This window comes from Falco naumanni, chromosome 5 (assembly GCF_017639655.2).
Source record: "Falco naumanni isolate bFalNau1 chromosome 5, bFalNau1.pat, whole genome shotgun sequence".
NCBI lineage: Eukaryota > Metazoa > Chordata > Aves > Falconiformes > Falconidae > Falco > Falco naumanni.
In genome coordinates this window covers 77918883-77942922 of record NC_054058.1, presented here as the reverse complement: position 1 = coordinate 77942922, position 24040 = coordinate 77918883, and the positions used below count along the sequence as shown (strand labels likewise).

Sequence of the window (24040 nt, the reverse complement as noted above, 5' to 3'; positions counted from 1 at the left end):
CACCACCCCCACGAGGCATGGCGCCGCCCCCTTTCCATCACTATGGTAATGGGACCGGTGTCACGTGACAGAAGCCCCGCCCCGGGTCACGTGATCGGGGCGGGGGGGTGGGGGCATGCGAGGGGGCTGTGGGGGCTGGGAGCAGTTGGGGGGCACTGGGGGGGCTGAGGGGGCCCTTGTGGAGTGCTGTGGGGGGTGTAGGGCAGCCCCCCTTCACCTCCGCCCCTCCCCCATCCGCCCCTCGCCCCTCCCCCCTCCACCCCTGCCCCCTCCCTGACGCCGGTTGCTACCAACAAACCCGCGCCAGCCCCGAACCTGCGGCTCACAGAGGTACCGGGCGGGGGGATGTGGGGCTGGGGGGGATATGAGGGGCTGTGGGGTGGGGGGGATGTAGGGGTGCTGGGTGGCAGGCGGAGGGATGTGGGGCTTGAGGGGAGGCTGTGGGGCGGGGTGGCTGTGGGGCGGGGGAGGCGGGGGGGCAGGGGCGCTCCATGGGACAGGGGTCTCTGTGGGCCGGGGGTGGGGTCTCCGTGGGGCGGGAGCGCTCCGCGGGGCGGCCCCCCGGGTGGGGGGCGTCCCTGGGGGTCCTGACTCCCCCCTCCCCCCCCAGATGGGGGACGCAGCAAAGCGGCTGCTGGCGCTGGAGGATCAGTTGCAGCGGGTGAGGGGGGGGGGTCCCATGGGTGGGGTTTCCCTCAGGGCATCCCAGGTCCTGGGGGGGGGGGGGTCCCGGGGGGGGAGCATGCTGGGGGGGGTGTGTCTCGGAGGTGTCCATGGGGTGCCCGGGTCTGGGAGTCCCTGGGGGGCCGGGGGTGCTGGGTCGAGGGGGGTTCCTGGGGGGCGTGTTCCTTGGGGGGCGTCCCTGGGGTCACTGAGGTGGGGAGGGGGGCCGGTCCCTGGGGGGGATCCTGCCCTCCCCCCGATGACGGGCCCGCAGGGGGGGGTAGCGCTGGGGGGGTCTCTGGTGGGGGGCGGTGCCGGGGGGGGGTGTCCCTGGGGTCCCTGCCCCTGCTGGGAGGGTCCCTGCAGGGGGATGTCAGGTGGGGGTTGTCAGGTGGGAGGGTCCCTGGGGGGGTCCCTGCCCCCTGCCCCCCCGCTGACAGCCCCGCAGGCGGGGGCGGCGCTGGGGGGGTCCCTGGGCCGGGTTTCTGCGCTGCGCCAGGATCTGGAGCGGCTGCGGGGGGAGCGGCGGCACCTGCAGCAGCTCCTGCGGCTCCGCACCTGGGTGAGCCCAATCCCCGCGCCAGGATCCACTCGATCCCCCTGTACCCCAGATCCCCTCAGAACCTGGGATCCCCCTGCACCCGGGATCCCCCTGCACCCAGGATCCCCCCGTGCCCTGGATCCCCCATGCTGGGATCTCCCTGCACCAGGATCCCCCACATCAGGATCCCCTGATCCCAGGATCCCCAGACAACCCCTACACCTGCATCCCACCACTCCCCAGGATCCCCCTGCATCCCCCTGGGAGGGGGATCCCACAGTGACCCTGGTGGAATGGGGGGGGATCTGATTGGCCGGGAGGGGGATCCCATGCTGAGGAGGATGTGACACAGGGCTCTGATTGGCTGGGAGGGGGATCCCACACTGACGTGGGTGTGACACAAGGCTCTCATTGGCTGGGAGGGGGATCCCGTGCTGACGCGGGTTTGACGCAGGGCTCTGATTGGCCGCAGGAGCTGGAGGAGACTCAGCGGGAGATCGAGTCGGTCCAGGCGCAGGTGGCGGCTGCCCGGAGCCACAGGCAAGGATCCCTGCGGCCCCCCCGACCCCCCTGGGACCCCTGTGCCCCACCCTCTCCCCCCTGGGAGCCCTGCGGCCCTCCCAACCCCCCAGGACCACCTGACTCCCCTGGGATCCCCTGGGACCCTCATAACTCCCCCTGCCCCCCCTGGGACCCTCGTGATTCCTCTGGGATCCCCTGGGACCCCTGAGGCCCCCCCCAACCCCCCCAGGACCACCTGACCCCTCTGGAATCCTGTGGGATCCCCTGGGACCCTCATGACTCCCCTGGGACTCCCTGACCCCCTGGGACCTCTGGGACCCCCATGATTCCCCTGGGATTCCCTGGGATCACCTGACCCCCCTGACTTGCCCTGGGACCTCCCTTGGGACCCCCTGGCACCCCTGACCCCCCCGGGTGCCCCCCAGACCCCCGAGTGCCGCCCCCCCCAACCCCCTGGGTACCCCTTGACCCCCCCTGCCCCCGCAGTGCCCCCAGCCCTGACCGGCAGGTGGTACCCCCTGACCTCTGACCCCTGACCCCTGACCGATGCAGGGGGTGCAAGGGGCCGGGGGGGAGCGCCGGGGGGGGGCGCAGCAGCGAGCGCTGGCGGTGCGGGGGGAGGGGGCAGCAGGGGGGGCGGCTGCGGGCCCAGCAGCGGCGGCTGCGACTCTTCATGGCGGCCAAGGAGAGACCCCGCCCCCCCCCAGGTACACCCCCTCCCCCCCAGGTACCACCTGGTGACCCCCCCAACCCCTGGGTGCCCCCCTGGACCTGGGTGATCCCTGGGTGCCCCCCCCGGACCTCTGGGTGTCTGTCCGCCCCCCTCCAGACCCCTAGGTGCCCTCTTCAGGACCCCTGGGTGCCGCCCCCCAGACCTGGGTGACCCCTGGGTGCCCCCCCCGGACCCCGGGGTGCCCCCCCCGAGGTCCCTGGATGACCCCCCTGAGCCCTCTGCGTGCCCCCTCTCCCCCGGGACCCCTGGGTGCCCCCCCTCAGACCTGGGTGACCGCTGGGTGGCCCACTCTCCCTGGGACCCCTGGGTGACACCCTCCCCCCAGGTCCCTGGGTGCTCCCCTCCCCGGGTGGCCCCCCATCTTGAGTTACTGCCCTGGACCCTTGGGTGCCCCCCCCGATCCCTGGGTGATCCCCCCGGACCCCTCGGGGTGTGCTTTCCGCCCCCCCACCTCACCCCTGGGTGCCTCCCCCAGACCCCTGGGTGTGCGTCCCCCCCTCCAGACCCCTGGGTGCCCCCCCCAGACCCCTGGGTGCCCCCTGGCCTGGCTGACGAGTGTACCCCCTCAGCACGGCCCCCCCCCGGATTCCTGGCCCCCAACAGAACCCCCTGAGCTTCCCCCCGATGGGATGGGGGAGGGGCTGGAGACCCCAGCGGAGGATGCCTGGGTGGACGGTGAGGGGGGGCTGGTGGGTGGGGGCTGCGGGGGGTCCTGGGAAGGGGGGCTGCAGGGGGATCCTGGCGGGGTGGGGGGAGTGGGCGTAGAGGGCTGTGGGGGAGTCCCGGGGGGGGTGGGGGGGGTGGAGGTGGGGGGCTGCGGGGTGGGTCCTTGTGGTGGTGGGAGGGTGGTGCTGCGGGGGGGTCCGGGGTGTGTGTGGGGGCTGCGGGGGGGTCCGGGGGTGGGGGCTGCAGGGGGCTCCTGGGGGTCACAGCGGTGTGGGGGTGCAGGGGAGGCGCAGACCTTCTCCCGCTTCCTGCTGGTGGCGGAACAGCACCGGCAGCTGCAGCGGCTGCGCCAGCGCCTGGAGCAGGTGGGACCCCTGGGACACCCCCTGCCCCCCTCTTCCCCCGAGACCCATCCTGGGACCCCTTGATACCCCTCCTGGACCCCCAGTACCTCCTAGAGCCCCCTCATACCCACCCTGGGACCCCCAGGGACCCCCTGATACCCCTCCAAGCCCCCCAGGACCCCCAATAACCCCCCCCCGGACCCCCCGAGACCCCCCCTGGACTCCCAGTACCTTCCAGGGACCACAATATCTCCCCAGTAACCCCCCTGAGCCCCCCAGGACCCCCAATAACACCCCAGAGCCCTCCAGGATCCCCCAATACCCCCTCTGGGACCCCAGGACCCCCTAGAGCCCACTCATACCCAACTTGGGACCCCTAATATCCCCACCAGGACCCCCAATACCCTCCACGAACCCCAATATCCCCTTGATACCACCACGAGCCCCCCAGTGTCCCCCCAGGGACTCCAACACCCCCCCAGTATCCCCCCAAGGACACTAGTAACACTCTCGGGACCCCAGTAATCCCCCCAGAGCCCCCCAGTACCCCCCTAGGGACCCCCCTACCCCCCCAATTCCCCCCCAGAGCCCTCCAGGACCCCCTGACCCCCCTCCGCAGCTGCAGGCAGTGGTGGCGGTGGAGGAGCTGGGGGGGGGCCCTGGGGGACCCTGAGTTGGCGGCACTGGAGGAGGCGCAGGCGGCCGCTGCCCAGGAGACCCGCGAGCTGCAGGATCGGGCCCAGCATGGGAGGAACCTGCTGGGGGTCCTAGAGGACGGTACGGAGGTCCCAACACCCCGGGGGGGCCCCAACACCTGGGGGGACCCCCATATCTGGGGGGATTCTGATATCTTGGGGGCAGAATCCCAATATTTTGGGGGACCCAGGGCTTGGAGGGGGCACCCAGGGGTTGGGGGGGCAGGTTTGGGGGGGCACCCAGGGGGTTGGGGGGGGGGGGCTCAGGAACTGGGGGGACACTCCCCTGTGATTTCAGGGGGCACCCAGGTTTGGGGGGGGGGGCAGGTTTTGGGGGAGGCAGGAGGCTGGGGGGCAGGGTTGGGGGGGGGATGACACCCAGGCATTCTGCCCGCAGGCGTGGCAGCGCTGCTGGCCCAGCTGGACCAGGGGCAGGATGTGACCCCTGCCTCTGACCTTGACCCCGACCCTGACCTTGACCCCGACCCTGACCTTGACCCCGACCCGCTGCGGGCACAGCTGCAGCGTCTGGAGGACAGGGTTACCCAGCTGCTGCTGCTGAGCAGGGACACCCCCCCCCCAGGTGATGGGGGGGCTGGGGGGCAACTGGGGGCCTGGGGTCACCCTGGGGGGCAACTGGGGGTGCTGAGTGGCATACTGGAGGGCAGCTGAGGGGCCTGGGGGTGTAACTGGGGGTCTGGGGTCACCCTGGGGGGCAACTGGGGGTGCTGAGTGGCATACTGGGGGGCAACTAGGGGTTGGGGGGGAGGGGCGATTTGGGACCCTGAGGAGTAATTGGAGGGTCAGCTGGTGACGTTGGGGGGGCAACTGGGGGCCTTGAGGGGCAACTGGGGGCCTGGGGGGGGACAATTGGGGACCTGGGGTCATCATGGGGGGCAACTGGGGGCCACACTGGGGGCCTTGGGGAGCTTTGGGGGATGCTGGGGGGCAACAGGGGGGTCTTGGGGTGGCGATTTGGGGCCCTGGAGGGGATCTGGGGGTCCGGGGTGGGCACTGGGACCCTGGGGTGCTGGGGGGCTGCAGGGTCCCTGCTGCCCCACCTCACCCCCCACAGGTCCCAGCAGGGGCCGAGGATGCAGCAGCAGCTCAGCCCTGGGGGGGCCGCCCCACCCCCCCCCCAGCCCCCCAGCCCCAGGTGAGCCCCCAGACCCCTGGGTGGTCCCCCCCTGGCTGTGGGGGGGCATGGTGTGTGTGTTCCTGGCTGCAGCCCCATGGGTGCCCCCCACCCTGCCCCCCAGGGAGGACCTGGCTGTGTGTGAGGAGGAGGAGGAGAGACCCCTGACCCACGGCGAGCTGCGCGAGCGTGCCCTGCGGGAGGTGGGGGGCCACACGCTGGGGTCTGTGGGTGGGGGGTCCCAGATGTCTGGGTCCATGGGTGGGGGTCCTTGGTCCATGTGGGGGGGGGGTCTTGGATGCCTGGGTCCATGGGTGGGGGTCCCAGGGCCATTGGTGAGGGTCTCTGGTCCCTGGGTGGGGGTCCCAGGGCCACAGGTGGGGGGTCCCAGATGCCTGGGTCTGTGGGTGGGGGTCCTTGGCCCATGGGTCAGGGTCCCAGGCCCATGCGTGAGGGGTCTCAGACACCTGGGGCCATGGGTGGGGGTCCCAGGGCCATGGGTGTGGGGTCCCGGATGCCTGGGTGGAGGTCCCTGGTCCATGGGTGGGGGTCCCAGACACCTGGGTCCATGGGTGGAGGGATCCCTCCATAACCCCCCTCCCCCCCACAGGTGCTGAGCCGCGAGGGGGCCCCCCCCACCCCCCAGAGCCTCTGGCTGGACTTGGGTGGGGCCCAGGACCCCCCGGAGCCCTGACATGCTCCCCCATGGGGGTCCCAGGTGTCCGGGCCGTGCTCTACCCCCCCACACCCGTGTGTCCCCCACCCATGTCCGGCCCCCCCCCTGCCCCCGCGGGTTGTCACAGAAACCAAATATTTGGGGCCGTCGCGGTTGCGTTGCCCCGGCAACGGCGAAACTTTCCAAAACAGCCTGAAACGGCCCAAGAGGAGCTGGGGGAGGGGAGGGGGCGCTGCCCATCCCTCACCCGTGTTATCCCCCCCCCCTCGCCACCGCCCGGCCTGGGGACACACGTGGGCGGCCCCCCCCCCGTGACCGCTCATTGTCCCCCCCCGTGTCCCCCCATGACCCCCCCGTGTGTCCCCCCCCAGGCACACCCCAGGGCTCCCCTCCACCCCCCAGCACACCCCACTCCCGGGGATCCCCTGACGTCACCCCGAGACCCCCTAACGTCACGCCACGGCCACGCCCACTCCCCTGCCCCGCCCCCGCCCCGGCGGACACCGCCCGGAGAGACCCGAGCCGGGACCGTCCCGTCCGGAGAGACCCGAACGCGTCCGGAAGGAGCCGAACCGGGAGGGACCCGAACACGCCCGAAGGGACCTGAACCCGGGGGGACCCGAACTCCGGAAAGACCCGAACCATCCCGCAGGGACCCGAGCCCACCCGAAAGGTCCTGAACCCGGAGGGACCCGACCTCCGGAGACACCCGAACCATCCCGGAGAGACCCGAGCCCACCCGAAAGGTCCTGAACCCCCAAGAGACCCCACCCCGGTGAGACCCGACCCCACCCGAAGGGTTCCGAATCCGCCCGGAAGACCCGAACCCGCTCGGGTGAGTACCGCGGTTCTGGGTTTGGGGGGCGGGGGGCGATGTGTGGGATCCTGAGGACCCGGGGTGCCCCCCCTCCCCCCCAAAAAAACGCAAAAAACAACAACCTTTCCCGGTCCCCCACCCTGGCACACCCCAACTATGGGTGGGGGGCACCCCCACGCCTGCCCCTTCCCCACCCCACCCCCCCAGGATGCAGCCAGCGCCCGGGTGGGGGCGGGGCGACCCCCTCCAGGATATGGGGGGGTGGGGCGGGATAGTCTCCAGGCCTTATATGGGCATAGCCCTGACCGCGCCCATCCCTCCCCAGGGGGGCCGGACGCCGGGGTCCCTGCCCTGGCACCCCACGACTATGGGTGGGGTGGTGGGGGTCCCCCTCCCGGACACCTGGATGTGTCCCCAGGACTATCCCCCAACTATGGGTGGGGGTCCCTTGACACCCGAGTCCCGTCCCCCCCCAGGACTCCCCAACTATGGGTGGGGGTCCCTTGATGCCCCAGTCCCCCCCCAGGAACCCCCTTCAACTGTGGGTGGGGGTCCCTTGACACCCAAGTCCCCCCCCAGGACCCCCCTTCAACTATGTCTGGGGGTACCTTGATGCCCCAGGAACCCCCCCCCCGGACCCCCCGTGCACACCCATCCCTACCCTTACACCCCCGTTACACGCTCGCCCTTGCCCTCCCAGCCCCACCCCTGCCCTTGCACGCCCCTCGCACGCCTGTCACTACCCTTACACACCCATCCCTGCCCTGACACCCCCTTACACACCAGGTGCCCATTCACCCCCTTGCACACCCCTTGCACGCCCCTCTGTGCCCCTACACCCCCCTCACACCCCCTTGCACACTGACCCTTGCCCTGACAGCCCCCATCCCTGCCCTTACACCCTATCCCTGCCCTTACACCCCCCTTACATCCCATCCCTGCCCTTACACCCCCTTTATACCCCACCCCTCCCCTTACACCCCCCTTACACCCCTATCACTGCCCTTACACCCCCTTTATACCCCATCCCTGCCCTTACGCCCCATCCCTGCCCTTACACCCCCCTTACACCCCTATCACTGCCCTTACACCCCCTTTATACCCCATCCCTGCCCTTACGCCCCATCCCTGCCCTTACACCCCCCTTACACCCCTATCACTGCCCTTACACCCCCTTTATACCCCATCCCTGCCCTTACGCCCCATCCCTGCCCTTACACCCCCCTTACACCCCTATCACTGCCCTTACACCCCCTTTATACCCCATCCCTGCCCTTACGCCCCATCCCTGCCCTTACACCCCCCTTACACCCCTATCACTGCCCTTACACCCCCCTTACATCCCATTCCTGCCTTTACACCCCCTTTATACCCCATCCCTGCCCTTACGCCCCATCCCTGCTCTTACACCCCCCTTACATCCCATCCCTGCCCTTACACCCCCCTTACATCCCATCCCTGCCCTTACACCCCCCTTACATCCCATCCCTGCCCTTACACCCCCCTTACATCCCATCACTGCCCTTACACCCCCCTTACTTCCCATCCCTGCTCTTACACCCCCTTTACACCCTCATCCCTGCCCTTACACTCTCGTTATACAACCATTCCTGCCCTTACGCCCACTTACACTCCCCTTACACCGCCTTACCCCACCTTGCACACTCCTCCTTGCCTTCACACCCCCCTCCCTGCCCTTACACCCCCTTTAAACCCCCGTCCCTGCTGTTACACCCCCTTACACACTCATCCTTGCCCTTACACCCACTCCCTGCCCTTACACCCCCTTTACCCCTCCATCCCTGCCCTTACACCCCCTGACCCAGCCATCCCTGCCCCTACAACCCCCTGAACCACCCGGACCCCCTCGCCCCCTGTCCCCTGACCTCTCCCAACCCCCAGTCCCCCTGACGCCCCTCTCCCTGCAGCCCCCCTGACCCCCAGCCCCATGACCCCCCCTCCCTGCAGCCCCCCTGACCCCCTCAGTCCCCTGACACACACCCCAGCCCCTCCCAGCCCCCTACCCCCCCTCTCCCCGCAGCCCCCCTGACCCTCCCAGCTCCCTCCCCTCCCTCCCCACAGCCCCCCCAGCCTCCTAACCACCCCTGCCCCCCCCAGCCCCCTAACACCCCTCCCTGCCCCATCTTCCCAGCCCCCTAACCCCCCCCTCCCCGCAGTCCCCCTGACCCCCCAGCCCCCTGAATCCCCCCCAGCCCCCTAACCCCCCCTCTCCCCGCAGCCCCCCGACCCCCCAGCCCCCTGAATCCCCCCCAGCCCCCTAACCCCCCCCTCTCCCTGCAGCCCCCCCTGACCCCCCAGCCCCCTGAATCCCCCCCAGCCCCCTAACCCCCCCTCTCCCCACAGCCCCATGCCAACCTGCCGCCCGCCGTCCCTGCTGCGTTGTGTGCAGGCGCTGAGCTGCTGCCTGGCCTTCAGCACGGCGGCAGCCGCCGGCCCCTGGCTCCCAGGTGAGGGCGACGGCTGTGTGGCCGCCTGGGCCCTCTGCTTCATCCTCACCCTTCTCCTCCTCGCCGCCGATGCCCTGGGCCGCCCGCCGCCCCGCCGCGACCTGCCGCTGGCCTACGCTGCCGCCGCTGCCATCGCTTGCGCCGCCGCCGCCACCATCTGGGGCCTGGGCCACCTGCGCCGCCACGACGGGCGCGACGCCGGCACGAGGCCCCATGCGCTGCGCGCCGCCGCCACCGCCGCCTCCTGCCTGGCCGCCCTGGCCTACGCTGCCGAGGTGGCGCGGGACCGTGCCCGGCCCGGGCAGAGTGCCCCGCTGCTGGCCACACCGCCGGGGCTGCTGAAGGTGGCCGAGACCCTGCTGGCCCTGCTGCTGCTGGGGCTAGCAGCCGAGCAGGGCGCGGGCTCGGGCCCCCCGGCCTGGCGCTGGTGCCTGGGCATCTACTGCACCTCCTTCGCGCTGGGGGCACTGCTGGTGGGGGGCTGCCTGTGGGGGTGGGGGGGCTGCGGCTGGGGGCAGGACCCCGTGGCCACCCGCCGGGCGCTGGGGGCCTACGCGGCGGCGGGGGTCCTGGCCTACGGCGCTGCCGCCGTCCTCTGGCCCCTCTACAGCTTCCGTGAGGAGATGGGGGGCCAGCCGCGGCGCCCAGGGGGCTGCGGCCCCACCTGCCCCTGGGATCGGTGGGTGCTGGTGGCGCTGCTCACCGCCATCAACCTGCTGGCCTATGGTGTTGACCTGGTGCAGACTGGCCGGTTGGTGCTGCTCAGGGCGTGAGGGGGGGGGCACGGGGCGGGGGGCACCCCCTGGCCGCATCGGGGCCCACAGGTGGGCACAGGGCCCCCCAGGGGGTCGTGGAGCCTCTGTGGGGCAGGATCGGGCCCCCCAGGGGTTCGTGAATCCCCCACAGAGGGTCCTGGAGCTCCCCCCCAGGGCAGGATCTGGCCCCTAAGGGGGTCATGGAGCCTCTCGGGGGGGCAAGATTAGGCCCTGGTAGGGGTCATGGACACTCTGTGGGGCAGGATCGGGCCCCTAAGGGGGTTATGGACCCCTGTGGGGCAGGATCTGGCCTTCAGGGGGGTCATGGATCCCCCCCAGGGCAGGATCTGACCCCTAAAGGGGTAGTGGACCCTCTGTGGGGCAGGATCGGGCCCGATCTGCTGTGGGGCAGGATCCAGCCAACACGGGGGTCTCCAGCCCCACCCACTCCCCCGGGGCCGGATGGGGCCCCCCGGGGCCACCGTGGGGGGGGGAGGGGGGGGGCGCCTTAAAGGGGCCGCGCAGCCTTAAATGGGGGGGGGAGAGCGGCGGGGCTGCGATGTCATTAAAGGGAATTTCTGCTTCTTAAAGGCGCCGCTGGGTCTATGTGTGAGGGTCGCGGCAGGGGGGGGCGGCCACACGTCGGGGGGGCCAATAGGGTGCACGAGAACGCTGGACACGTGGGGGGGGTTCCGAGCGGGGGGTGGGTCAGTCCAGTGGGCGGGGGCACAAAATGGGCGGAGCCTCTCCCCGGCCACGCCCCCCAGTTTATCAGCCTTTAAAAGCGGGGAGGGGGGCGCAGAGGGGACGCGCCCTTACCCTGCCCACTCCCCCTCCCCTTCCCCCAACCCCGCCCAGTTCCCCCAAAGGTGGGGGAGGGGAGAAGGGACCCAGGTGTCCGGCTTTGCCCTGCCCTCCCCCCCCCCCCCTCCCCCGCCCCCATTTCGGTGGATCTGGGTCTGGGCCACCCGTGGGACCCGTCCCCATTTTCCGGACGCCAGGGGCCCCTCCCCCCGCGGGGGGATGGGGTTGGGGAGCCTTGCCCTTCTCGCCCCCTCCCCCACACCGCGAGGGACACAGCCGCCTCCCCCCCCCCCCCCAGTTTCGCGCCGCGCCTCCTTTACGCCAAGCTCCGCCCCCTCCGCGAGGCCCCGCCCCCGCTCCGCCCCCCCGCCGCAGCCGCAGGGCTGGGGGCGCCCCTTGGGCACGCCCCCCCGGCACGCCCAAGCCAGGCCACGCCCCCTCCCTCCGGCTGCTGCGGGACCGGGCCGGGCTGTGTCCGTCTGTCCTGGGCTGCAGGTCGGTGGGGCCCCGCCGGGGTGGGGGCGTGGGGCCAATGGGTCCAGCCGTGGGTCTGTGGGGCCGTCCATCCCACCCCCCACCCGCCTCCATCTGTTTGTCTGTCCGGGGGTCCGTCCATCCCTCCGTGGGTCTGTCAGTGCCTGGAGCTGCATGTCCGTGGGTCTATCTGTCCCTCTGTGGGTCCATCCATCCCACCCCCGCACCCCCCCTCCATCTGTCTGTCTGTCCGGGGGTCCATCCATCCCTCTGTGGGTTTGTCTGTCCCACCCCCACACCCCCCATCCATCCATCTGTCTGTCCCCCGACCTGTCCGTGGGTCTGTCCATGCCTGGAGCTGCATGTCCGTGGGTCCATCTGTGGGAGAGTGGGTGGGTGGGTGCAGCCCTGGCCAGGGGCAGCTGTGAATCACCCACCGGGGGTGGCTCTGTGTGTCCGACCCTGTGTCTGTGTGTCTGTCCCTGTGTCCCTGGGTCTGTCTGTGGGTCTGTAGGTCTGTCCACATGTGTGCACATGTGTCTGTGTCTGTGGGTCTGTCCGCGGGTCCATCCACACACCTGTGGCTCCATCCATGTGTCCGTGGGTCCATGCACATGTCCCTGAGTGCGTCCGTGGGTCCATCCACGTGTCCATGGGTCCTTCCACGTGTCCGTGGGTCTGTCTGTGAATCTGTCCATACGTCTGTGGGCCTCTGCCTGTGAGGTCCATCCATGCATCCGTGGGTCCATCCATGTGTCTATGGGTCTGTCTGTGGGTCCATCCACATGTCTATGGGTCTGTCTGTGGGTCCATCCATGTGTCCGTGGGTCCATCCGCGTGTTTTTGGTTCTGTCCATGGGTCCATTCATGTGTCTGTGGGTTCATTCATGTGTCCGTGGGTCCATCCATGTGTCCATGGGTCTGTCCGTGGTTCCATCCACGTGCCCGTGGGTCTCTCTGTGGGTCCACCCACGCATCCATGGGTCAACCCACATGCCGATGGGTCTCTGTGCCCACCCACACCTCCGGTGGGCGCAGCCACTGACGTTCTCCCACCTAGCACCCCTCTCTGCCCCCCACAGCCCCGTCTGTGGGTCGCTCTGTGGGTCGCTCCATGGCGCTGGCGGGGCCGGAGGGGGAGCGTGGGGCGGCACGGCCGCTCTTCTGCCGCCGCGGGGCCCTGCGGCACAAGGTGGTGCACGAGGTGAAGAGCCACCGCTTCACCGCCCGCTTCTTCAAGCAGCCGACCTTCTGCAGCCACTGCACGGACTTCATCTGGTGAGGACCCTGTGGGCGGGACCCCCGGGCCTGGGTGTCAAGGTCAAGTGGACCTCAGGGACCAATGGACCCAGGTGTCCAGGTCAAGTGGACCTCAGGGACCAATGGACCCAGGTGTCAAGGTCAAGTAGACCCCATGGACCCCAGCGTCCAGTCACACAGCACCCATGGACCCAGGTGTCCAGGTCAAGTGGACCTCAGGGACCAATGGACCCAGGTGTCAAGGTCAAGTGGATCTCAGGGACCCCCGGACCCAGGTGTCCAGGTCAAGTGGACCTCAGGGACCTGTGGACCCAGGTGTCAAGGTCAAGTAGACCCCGTGGACCCAGGCATCCAGGTCAGGTGAACCTCAGGGATCCGTGAACCCAAGTGTTAAGGTCAGGTGGACAGCATGGACCCATGTGTCAAGGTTAAGTGGACCTCAGGGACCCCATCGACCCCAGTGTCCAGGTCACACAGTACCCATGGACCCAGGCGTCCAGGTCAAGTGGACCTCAGTGACCTGTGGACCCAGGTGTCAAGGTCATGCAGAGCCCATGGACCCAGGTGTCAAGGTAATGCAGACCCCATGGACCCAGGTGTCAAGGTCAGGTGGACCCCATGGACCCAGGTCTCAAGGTCAAGGGGACCTCAGGGACCCATGGACCCAGGTGTCAAGGTCAAGGGGACCCCACGGCCCCCAGACCCAGGTGTCAAGGTCAAGGGGACCCCATGGCCCCCAGACCCAGGTGTCTGGGTGCCCACTGAGGCCGGGGCCGCCCGTGACCCCCGGGGGCTGACGGCGCTGCTCTCCCCGCCAGGGGCATCGGGAAGCAGGGCCTGCAGTGCATGGGTGAGCCCCCCCGCACCCCCGCCCCAGCACCCCAGGGACTCCCGGCACCCATGGGAGGCTCCAGGGGCCCCCTAGATCCCCCCCCACTCATTAGACCCCCTGCCATGGACCCCCCAGCACCCATGGGTGACACCAGGGACACCCTAGATCCCCCACTTGCACCCATGGACCCCCCCCCCGAGACCCCTCAGCACCCCTGGGGGCCCCAGACCCCTCTCCCAGACCCCTCCTGTAACCCATAGGAGCCCCTGGGAACCCCCAGCACCCATGGGACCTCCAGACCCCCCCAGACCCCCCTCCTGACCCCTTCTGGACCCATAGGAGCCCTTGGGACCCCCCCAGCACCCATGGGACCCCCAGATCCCCCCAGACCCCCCTCCCAGACCCCTTCTGGCACCCATAGGAGCCCCTGGGACCCCCCCCAGCACCCATGGGACCCCCAAACCCCCCCTCTCAGACCCCTCCTGGCACCCATAGGAGCCCCCTGGGACCCCCCCTGGCACCCATGGGACCCCCAGACCCCCCTCCTAGACCCCTCCTGGCACCCATAGGAGCCCCTGGGACCCCCCCAGCACCCATGGGACCCCCTGTTAGTCCCCCCACCCATGGAATTGGTTCCCCAGAGCTTGGGGGGGGGCCCTAAAATGAGGGGGGGGCGTGTGGGCGTGACCTGGGCGATGATTGACAGGTGGGGGGGCAGTGGTTGCCAGGCAAGTGTTGCCTGGCAGCAATGGCGGTCGCTAGGCAACAGGCAGGGGGATTTGGGGGGGGGTCCCAGGGGGGATAGGGGGGTGGGGGGTATTTTGGGGGTCTCCAGGAGGGATGTTGGGGTCCCTGGGGGGGATATTTGGCATCACATGGGGAGGATTTGGGGATCCTGGGGGATGTTTGGGGGTCTTGAGGGTGGGAGGGGTTCCAGAAGGGTATGGGGGGGTGGAGGTTTTTGGGGGTCCCTGGGGGGATTTTGGGATCCCATGGGAGGCATCTGGGGGGCTGAGGGGTATTTGGGGGGGGTCCTGGGGGTATTTGGCGGTCTGAGAGGGGATTTGGAGGCGTACTTGGGGTGTTTGGGGTCTGGGGGGCGTCCTGGGATTATTTTGGGGGGTCGGGGGGGGGGTCTGTGCCCCCTGATCCCCCCCCCAGTCTGCAGCTTCGTGGTGCACAAGCGCTGCCATGAGTTCGTCACCTTCGAGTGTCCGGGGGCCGGGAAGGGGCCGCAGACGGACGTGAGTGTCCGGGGGGTCCCTGGTCCATGGGGGGGTCCTGGACGCCAGGGTCCATGGGTGGGGGGTCCCTGGTCCATGGAGGGGGGTTCTGGATGCCAAGGTCCATGGGTGGGGGGTCCAGGATGCCTTGGTCTATTTTGGAGGGGGTCTCAGATCCCTGGGTCCATGGGGTGGGGTGCCTGCTCCATGGGTGGGGGGTCTTGGACACCAGGGACCATGGGTGGGGGGTCCCAGATCCCTGGGTCCATGGAGGGGGGGGGGATGTCCCAGGTCCATGGGGGGCGGTCCTGGACGCCAGGGTCCATGGGTGGGGTGTCCCACATGCCTTGGTCCATTTTTGGGGGGAAGCCCAGATCCGTGGGTCCATGGTTGGGGCTGGGGAGGGTCTCAGATGCCTGGGTCCCCCCTGGGTGGGGGAGGGGTCCTGTGTATTGTGCCCCCCCCCCAATCTGTCCCAATTTCTTTTGCTAAATTTTCCCACCCCCTGGGGGGGCCCGTGACCCAGATTGGGGTGTCCTTGGCCTACAACTGGGGGGGAGGTGGTGTGAGGCCTCCTGGTGCACGTCCTTGTGCGAGGAGGCAGCCGTTGCTCACCTGGCCTCCTTGCACGTGCATGTGTCCATCCCCCCCAGGACCCCCGGAACAAGCACAAGTTCAAGTTGCACAGCTACAGCAGCCCCACCTTCTGCGACCACTGTGGCTCGCTGCTCTACGGCCTCGTGCACCAGGGCATGAAGTGCTCATGTGAGTGTGCAACGCACCAGGGCGGGGGGTGGGGAGGGACGGGGCAGGTGCACGGGGTGGGTGCAACGTGGCCTTGGGGGCGGGGGGGCAAGGTGAAGGCGTGAGGGTGCAGGTGTGCAAGGGGCCCCATGCAGGGAGCCTTGTGCAAGGTGCTTGTGCAAGGGGCCTGGGCGCATGCTCATGGGGTGGGAGGGGTTGCACTGGGTGCAGCGTGTGGGTGTGCAATGCTCGTGCAAGGCCCTGTGTAACGCCTGTGCACAACTCTGTGCATTGCCCACGTGGTGCCCATGCAATGCTTGTTCAAGCCCCCGTGCAAAATCCTGCATGATGCCTTGTGTGATGCCTGTACACCACTTGTGCAAGGCCTTGTGCAATGCCTGTGCAAGACTCTGTGCAACGCTTGTGCAATACATCAGTGATGCCTGTGCAAGACCCTGTGCGAGGCCTGTGCAAGACCCTGTGCGAGGCCCATGCAATACATGTGCGATGCCCGTGCAAGACCCTGTGCAATGCCTGTGCAAGATGTGTGCATTGCCCATGCAAGACCCTGTGCAATGCTTGTGCAATACATGTGCAATGGCTGTGCATGACTTTGTGTGATGCCCATGCAAGACCCTGTGCAAGATGTATGCGATGCCCGTGCAAGACCCTGTGCAATGCCTGTGCAAGATGTGTGATGCCCATGCAAGACCCCGTGCAAGACATGTGCGATGCCCGTGCAAGACGTGTGCGATGCCCGTGCAAGACGTGTGCAATGCCCGTGCAAGACGTGTGATGCCCATGCAAGACCCTGTGCAAGACGTGTGCGATGCCCATGCAAGACGTGTGCAATGCCTGTGCAAGACGTGTGATGCCCATGCAAGACCCTGTGCAAGACGTGTGTGATGCCCGTGCAAGACGTGTGCGATGCCCGTGCAAGGTGTGTGCAATGCCTGTGCAAGACATGTGTGATGCCCGTGCAAGAACCCTGTGCAAGATGTGTGCGATGCCTGTGCAAGGTGCAAGGCTTGTGCAATGCCTGTGCGAGGCCCATGCGGTGCCAGTGTGCAGCGCGTGCAAGGCGCTGAGGCGGTGCCACACAGGCTGCGAGATGAACGTGCACAAGCGCTGCGTGCAGAGCGTCCCCAGCCTCTGCGGCGTCGACCACACCGAGCGTCGCGGCCGCCTGCAGCTGCGCATCCAGGCGCTGCCAGGGGAGCAGCTCCACGTCACCGGTACCACCCCCCACCAAAAAAACGGGACCCCCCCAAAAAACAGGGACTTCCCCAAAAAATGCTGGGGGTCCCCCCAAACAAACCCTGCCCCTCCTCCAAACCCGGGTCTCCCCCCCAACACCTGGATCCCCCCATACCTGCCCACCCCCATACCTGGGTGTCCCCCCCCAAACCTGGGCCTCACCCCCCCCAAGACACCTGCCCCCCCCCCATGCTTGCCCCCTCCCTCCCGGGTCCCCCCATACCTGCCCCCCCCATACCTGGGTCCCCCTGAATACCTGGATTCCCCCCCCAAACCTGGGTCCCAGCCCCCCCCAACCTGGGCCCCCCAATACATGCCCACCCCCCATGTCCCCACATACCTGGGTCCCCCTGAATACCTGGATTCCCCCCCCCCAAATCTGGGTCCCATCCCCCCCACCTGTGAACTGCCATACCTGCCCCCCCCACACCTGGGTCCCCCCCCAAATACCTGGATTCTCCCCCCCCCCAAACCTGGGCCTCACCCCCCCCAAGACACATGGGCCTCCCCAAACTTGCCCCCTCCCCCCCGGGTCCGCACATACCTAGGTCCCCCCCGAATACCTGGATTCCCCCCCCAAACCTGGGCCACACACCCCCCAAGACACCTGCCTCCCCCCGCCTTGGGTCCCCCCATACCTGCCCCCCCCATACCTGGGTGTCCCCCCCCAATTACCTGGATCCCCTCTCCCAAGCTTGGGTCCCACCCCCCCCAAGACACTTATGTGTCATAACCCTCCCCCCCATCCCCCCCCCCGCCCCCCCCCCCCTCCGACACCTGGGTCCCCCCCGCAGTGGGGGAGGCACGCAACCTGATCCCGATGGATCCTAACGGCCTCTCGGATCCCTACGTGAAGCTGAAGCTGATCCCCGACCCCAAGAACCTCTCCAAGCAGAAGACGCGGACGGTGAAGGCCACCCTCAACCCTGTCTGGAATGAGGCCTTCCTCTTGTGAGCCCTCGTGCAAATCCTTGTGCAAACCCTCACGCAAACCCTTGCACGAGGTGGTCCCGGCACATGGGGGTTGCAAGGAGGGGATTTGCTCGAGGGGTGTGTAAGGCAGCGGGCGTGCAACTGGGGGGGCGTGAGGTGGGGGGCACAGGCACAGCAGTCGTGCAACGGGGTTGTGCACCAGGGTTGTGCAATGGTGGGGGGATCCCCCAGGGCCATGCACCGGGGTTGTGCAAAGGAGGTTCACTAGGGCTGTACAAAGGCGTTGTGCAATGGAGAGGGGGGTGTTCACCAGGGCTGTGCAATATAGTTTTGCACCAGGGTTGTGCAGTGTGGGGGCTCACCAGGGTCGTGCGATGGGGTTGTGCAATGAGGGGGCTCACCAGGGTCCTGTGATGGGGTTGTGTAATGGGGGGGTTCACCAGGGCTGTGCAATGAACTAGGGGGTGGGGGGTGGAGGGGATTGGGTGGGCTGGTGAGGGCGCTGCACGAGCGGTGGTCCCCGCAGCACCCTGCGGCCGGGCGACGCGGAGCGGCGGCTCTCGGTGGAGGTGTGGGACTGGGACCGCACATCCCGCAACGACTTCATGGGCGCCATGAGCTTCGGCGTGGCTGAGCTGCTCAAGGGCCACGTGGACGGCTGGTGAGCAGCGCCTCGCACGAGGGCCTTGCACGAGGGCCTCGCACGGGGGGCGGGGGGGAACCCTGCCTTGCATGGGGAGCCTCACATCAGGGGTTTGCACAGGGACCTCACCTTGCCTGGGGGCTTGCAGGAGGGCCTTGCACTGGGATCTCACCCAGGGACCCCTGGCCTTGCACGGGGACCCGTGGCCTTGCACAGGGACCCCCTGCAGCCCCCCCGTGCTCCCCCAGGTTCAAGCTGCTGAACCAGGAGGAGGGCGAGTACTACAATGTCCCCGTGGCTGACACCGACGACTGTGGCCTCCGGCCCAAGTTTGAGGTGAGGGACCACCCCAGGACCCCCCGGGACCCCACTGCCCCCCCCACCCCGCTGATGGCGGCTCTGTCTCCTCCAGGCCTGTAATTACCCTCTGGAGCTCTACGAGGTAAAAGCCCCTCCCGAGACAGGACCCCCCCTCATGCCTGGGGAGCCCCCAGCCATGGTGTCTCCTGTGATCTCTGTGACCCCTGCTGCCCCCCCAGCAGCCTCTGACCTCTCTGCGCCCACTGTCTCTATGGAGAGCCCTGACACCGGGGTGACCCCTGACCCCCGGTGACCTCTGCTGGGGTGCATGGCCCTTGACCCCTGCCTACCCCCATGCCCTATGACCTTTGATCTGACCCCAGTGCCAACCTTGACCCCCCACACCCATGACCCCTGCAGCTGCACTGCAGCCCTGACACCCTTGACCCCTATGTCACCCTTGACCCCTCCCTGACCCCTGCAACTGCATCACAGCCCCAGGGCCCTTGACCCCTGTGACCCCGGTTGCATGACCCTATGATCCCTGACCCCTATGTCACCCCTGAGCCCTCCCTGACCCCTGCAGCTGCACCGCAGCCCTGGGCCCCCTGTAACCCTGTGACCTTGCCCCCCGGGACCCCCGGGGCTGACCCTTGCCCTCTGCCCCTGCAGCAGGTGCGCCGGGGGCCATGCCCGTCACCGGGGCCGTCACCCACCCCCAGCCCCACCGAGCCCAAGCGCGGCTTCGCAGGGGGGGGGGGCGCTCCCGGCTGGGCGACTTCACCTTCCTCATGGTGCTGGGCAAGGGCAGCTTCGGCAAGGTGGGGCCCCGCGACCCCCCCCCCAAATAGGGCTGGGACCCCTCCCCCCCCCAAGCAGGGCTGGGCCCCCCCCCCACATAGGGCTGGGACCCCCACCCCGAACAGGGCTGGGACACCCCCCTCCCAGCAGGGCTAGGACCCCGCCCCCTTGAACAGGTCTGGGCCCCCCCCCGGCAGGGCTGGGACTCCCTCAACGCTGGGACCCCCGTCCCAAACAGGGCTGGGACCCCCTTGCCATGTGGAACTGTCCCCCTGATGTCCCCTCAGCCCCCACCAAGTGCCCCCATCCTCCCAGCCCCCCCCCCCGCCGGGTGCCCCCCCAGCCCCCTGGGTGTCACTAGTCCCCTGGGACTCCCCCACCCCCCACCCCCGGCCCCCCAGGTGATGCTGGCCGAGCGGCGCCCAGCCCCCGAGTGCCCTCCCCGGGACCCCCCAGCACCGCCCCCCCACCGGGAACGCCCCCCCCTCGGGACGTCCCCCCCAGCCGGGCCCCCCCCGCCCCCCAGGTGATGCTGGCCGAGCGGCGCGGCACCGCCGAGCTCTTCGCCATCAAGATCCTGAAGAAGGACGTGGTGGTCCAGGACGACGACGCCGCCTGCACCATGGTGGAGCGGCGCGTGCTGGCGCTGGGGCCCCGCCCCCACTTCCTCACCCACCTTCACTCCACCTTCCAGACCACCGTGCGCTGGGGGGCGCTGGGAGGGACTGGGAGGGGATGGGAGGCACTGGGAGGGAATGGGAGGGGATGGGAGGGCACTAAGGGCACCAGGAGTGACTGGGGAGCGGGGACTGGGGGGCACTGGGAGGGACTGGGGAGCGGGAACTGGGGGGCACTAGGAGGGACTGGGGGGCACTGGGAGGGCATGGGAGGGGCTGGGAGGGATGGGGAGGGCACTGGGAGGGGATGGGAGGGCACTAGGGGCACCAGGAGGGACTGGGGAGCGGCGACTGGGGGGCACTGGGAGGGTCTGGGAGGGATGGGGAGGGCACTGGGAGGACTGGGAGGGGATGGGAGGGCACTAGGGGCACCAGGAGGGAATGGGTAGCGGGGACTGGGAGCACTGGGAGGGACTGGGGGGCACTGGGAGGGTCTGGGAGGGATGGGGGAGGGCACTGGGAGGGACTGGGAGGGGATGGGAGGGCACTAGGGGCACCAGGAGGGACTGGGTAGCGGGGACTGGGAGGCACTGGGAGGGACTGGGGGGCACTGGGAGGCGCTGGGAGGGATGGGGAGGGCACTGGGAGGGACTGGGAGGGGATGGGAGGGCACTAGGGGCACCAGGAGGGACTGGGTAGCGGGGACTGGGAGCACTGGGAGGGACTGGGGGGCACTGGGAGGGGCTGGGAGGGATGGGGAGGGCACTGGGAGGGGCTGGGAGGGCACTGGGGTTACCGGGGGGAACTGGGGAGGGGGCACTGCGGGCACTGGGAGGAACTGGAGAGGGGGGACTGGGAGGTGATGGGAGGGCACTAGGGGCACCAGGAGGGACTGGGGAGGGGGGACTGGGAGGGGATGGGAGGGCACTAGGGGCACCAGGAGGGACTGGGAGCACTGGGAGGGGCTGCGGGGCACTGGGAGGGACTGGGAGGGATGGCGAGGGACTGGGGGCACCGGGAGGGACTGGGGATGGGGGGACTGGGAGCACTGGGAGGGACTGGGAGGGACTGGGGGCACCGGGAGGGACTGGGCAGGGATACTGGGAGCACTGGGAAGGATGGGGAGGGCAGTGGGGAGCACTAGGGGGGACTGGAAGGGATGGAAGAAACGGGAAGGGGGCACTGGGGAGCACTGGGAGGAATTTGGAGCACTGGGAATGACTGGGGGAGACTGGCAGGGACTGGGAGGAGTAGCAGGGCGCTGGGAGCACTGGGGGCAGGGGGCACTAGGGCAGGGGCCCCCCGCCGACCCCTCCGTGCCCCCCAGGACCGGCTGTACTTCGTGATGGAGTACGTCACCGGGGGGGACCTGATGTACCACATCCAGCAGGTCGGCAAGTTCAAGGAGCCCCACGCCATGTGAGTGACACCCGGGAACTCCCGGGACTCCCAACCTGCCCCGGGACCCCCCAACCCACCCCCCCGGGGACCACCAGCCCTGCTGGGCCCCCCCACACCTCCCCTGGAACCCCCACATCCCCCCATGCTGACCTCCAAACCTCCCTGGGACCCCCTGAACCCCCCCCCCAGCCCCCCAACATCTCATCGCTTCCCTGTTCCCACCCCCTCCCTCCAAACGACCTTGCCCCTCCCAGGGCCCCCCCAGATACTGAGGGTGGTCCCCAAACACCCCCCACCCGGGAGCAACCCTAAACCCCCCCCCTCCCCCCCCAGGTTTTATGCCGCCGAAATCGCCATCGGCCTCTTCTTCCTGCACAACAAGGGCATCATCTACCGGTAAGACCCCCCTGGGACCCCCAACCCCCCTGGGACCCCCAGCCCCCCCCTGACACCCCCACCCCCCTAGGGACCTGAAGCTGGACAATGTGATGCTGGATGCCCAAGGTCACGTCAAGATCACGGATTTTGGGATGTGCAAGGAGAACATGTTCCCGGGGGCCACCACCCGCACCTTCTGCGGGACCCCTGACTACATCGCCCCCGAGGTGGGGGGCCCCAGAGCTTGGGGGGGCACCCAGGGGTGGGGGGACCAAGGCATTTGGGTGGGGGTCCCCGAGCGTTTGGGGGGACCCAGGGGTTGGAGGGCACCCAGGTATTTGGTGGGGGTCCCCAGGGGTGGGGGCACCCAGACATTTGGGTGGGGGTCCCACAGCTTAGGGGGGTACCCAGGGGTGGGGGGCACCCAGGCATTTGGGTGGGGGTCCCAGAGCTTGGGGGGTCACCCAGGGGTGGGGGCACCCAAGCATTTGGTTGGGGGGACCCAGGCACTTGGGTGGGGGTCACCAAGTGATTGGGGGGACCCAGGGGTTGGGGGGCACCCAGGTATTGGGTGGGAGTCCCAGGGCATTGAGGGGCACCCAGGGGTGGGGGCACCCAGGCATTTGAGTGGTGGTCCCAGGGCTTTGGGGGGCACCCAGGCATTTGGTTGGGGGGACCCAGGCACTTGGTCGGGGGTCACCAAGTGTTTGGGGGGACCCAGGGGGAGGGCACCCAGGTATTGGGTGGGGATCCCAGGGCACTGAGGGGCACCCAGGGGTGGGGGGGGCACCCAGGCATTTGGGTGGGGGGACCCAAGTGTTTGGGGGGGGCATCCCAACATCTGGGGGTTCCAGGTCTTGATTGTCCCCAGCATCTGCGGAGAGACCAAGTGTCCAGGGGCACCCAGGAATGGGGGGTTGGGCAGACATTTAGGGGGTACCCAGGCGTTTTGGGGGGGGGGGGTGTCTGGCATTTTTGGGGAGGGTCTGGCCTGTGATGGGACCCAGCCCCCCGCCCCCCCAGATCATCGCCTACCAGCCCTATGGGAAGTCAGTGGACTGGTGGTCTTTTGGGGTGCTGCTCTACGAGATGCTGGCGGGGCAGGTGAGGGGGGGGCACCATTAGGGGAGGGGGCTGGGGGGTCCTAGGAGTGATACGGGACGGGGGGGGGGGGGGTTGGGGGGCCTGGGGGACTTAAGGATGATTTGGGAGGGTCCCGAGGGTGATCAGGGGTGGCTTTGGGGTATTTGGGGGGGGCTGTGGTGGTTTGAGGGGGGGGGGCTGGGGGCTGGGGCGGGGTTGGGGGGACTGTGGTGGTTTAGGGGGGGGGTCTGGGGGGTTTGAGGGAGGCTGTGGTGGTTCAGGGGGTTTGGGGGGGGCTGGGGGGGGCTGTGGCAGTGTTGGGGGGTCTGGAGGGTTTGGGGGGGCTGTGGTGGTTTAGGGGGGTTGGGGAGGGATTGGGGGTCTGGGGGGGGGTTTGGTGGTTTAGGGAGGTTGGCGGGGGGCTGGGGGGCCAGGTCGTAACCTGGGTGTGATTGGGGGGGGGGGGCTGGGGGACCTAAAGATGATTTGTGGGGGGTCCTGAGGGTGATCGGAGGGGGGCTTTGGGGTATTTGGGGTGGGGCTGTGGTGGTTTAGGGGGGTTATGGGGGGGTCTGTGGGGTTTGGGGGGTCTGTGGTGGTTTAGGGGGGTTGGGGGGGTCTGGGGGGTTTGGGGGGTGCTGTGGTGGTTTGGGGGGGTTGGGGGGGGGCTGGGGGGGTTTGGGGGGCTGGGGGGCCAGGTCGTAACCTGGGTGTGATGGGGGGGGGGGGGGAGGCTGGGGGACCTGAGGATGATTTGGCGGGGTCCGGAGGGTGATCGTGGGGGGCTTTGGGGTATTTGGGGGGGGGGGGGGGCTGTGGTGGTTTAGGGGTGTTATGGGGGGGTCTGGGGGGTTTGGGGGGGCTGTGGTGGTTTAGGGGTGTTATGGGGGGGTCTGGGGGGTTTGGGGGGCTGTGTTGGTTTAGGGGGGCTGTGGGGGCTGTGGTGATTTTGGGGGTCTGTGTGTGTCTAGGGGGAGCTGTGGAGGTTTCGGGGGGTTGGGTGGAGTGTCTGTGAGGTTGGGGGGGGCTGGGGGTTTTGGGGGTCAGTGGGTTCTGGGGTGCCTGACCCCCCCCCCCAGCCCCCCTTCGATGGGGAGGACGAGGATGAGCTCTTCCAGTCCATCATGGAGCAGACGGTGACGTACCCCAAGTCCCTCTCCCGCGAGGCCGTCTCCATCTGCAAGGGGGTGAGGGGGGGGGGCACCCCCAAATCTGGGGTGGGGGGCGCCAAATCCCTGCACCCCCCCCTTCCCTTCCAGGGCCCCGCCAAAACCC

General features: G+C 69.0%; 2 protein-coding genes across 4 annotated transcripts in view; both read left to right on the top strand.

The window, feature by feature from the left end:
* Nucleotides 1–222: 222 nt before the first annotated feature.
* Nucleotides 223–10516, top strand: LOC121088295 (myeloid-associated differentiation marker-like). 3 transcript variants are annotated; one of them, XR_005827887.1, is made up of 7 exons: nt 223–330; nt 611–661; nt 1112–1225; nt 1677–2433; nt 3029–3134; nt 4089–4246; nt 4562–4743. XR_005827887.1 is itself a non-coding variant. In XM_040594150.1 (4 exons), the coding sequence occupies exon 4, from the start codon at nt 9161–9163 to the stop codon at nt 10031–10033; it is 873 nt and encodes a 290-aa protein (XP_040450084.1). In that variant the 5' UTR covers nt 5223–5320; nt 5424–5502; nt 5910–6810; nt 9157–9160; the 3' UTR covers nt 10034–10516. The 3 variants fall into 3 exon arrangements, 1 of the variants encoding a protein (XP_040450084.1); XR_005827886.1 differs by lacking the exons at nt 223–330; nt 611–661; nt 1112–1225; ... (2 more) ...; nt 4089–4246; nt 4562–4743 and adding exons at nt 5223–5320; nt 5424–5502; nt 5910–6810; nt 9157–10108; nt 10150–10516; XM_040594150.1 differs by lacking the exons at nt 223–330; nt 611–661; nt 1112–1225; ... (2 more) ...; nt 4089–4246; nt 4562–4743 and adding exons at nt 5223–5320; nt 5424–5502; nt 5910–6810; nt 9157–10516.
* Nucleotides 10517–11930: 1414 nt separating this feature from the next.
* PRKCG (protein kinase C gamma) overlaps nt 11931–24040 on the top strand; it is a 14163-nt gene continuing 2053 nt past the window's right edge. Inside the window, 17 exon segments of the mRNA XM_040596584.1 lie at nt 11931–12571; nt 13372–13403; nt 14547–14629; nt 15262–15373; nt 16456–16587; nt 17404–17560; nt 18069–18203; nt 18434–18521; nt 18598–18627; nt 19158–19239; nt 19242–19306; nt 19813–19986; nt 21231–21322; nt 21638–21700; nt 21771–21909; nt 22706–22786; nt 23845–23952. Coding sequence (XP_040452518.1) covers nt 12408–12571; nt 13372–13403; nt 14547–14629; nt 15262–15373; nt 16456–16587; nt 17404–17560; nt 18069–18203; nt 18434–18521; nt 18598–18627; nt 19158–19239; nt 19242–19306; nt 19813–19986; nt 21231–21322; nt 21638–21700; nt 21771–21909; nt 22706–22786; nt 23845–23952 — 1737 coding nt within the window. The 5' untranslated portion in view covers nt 11931–12407.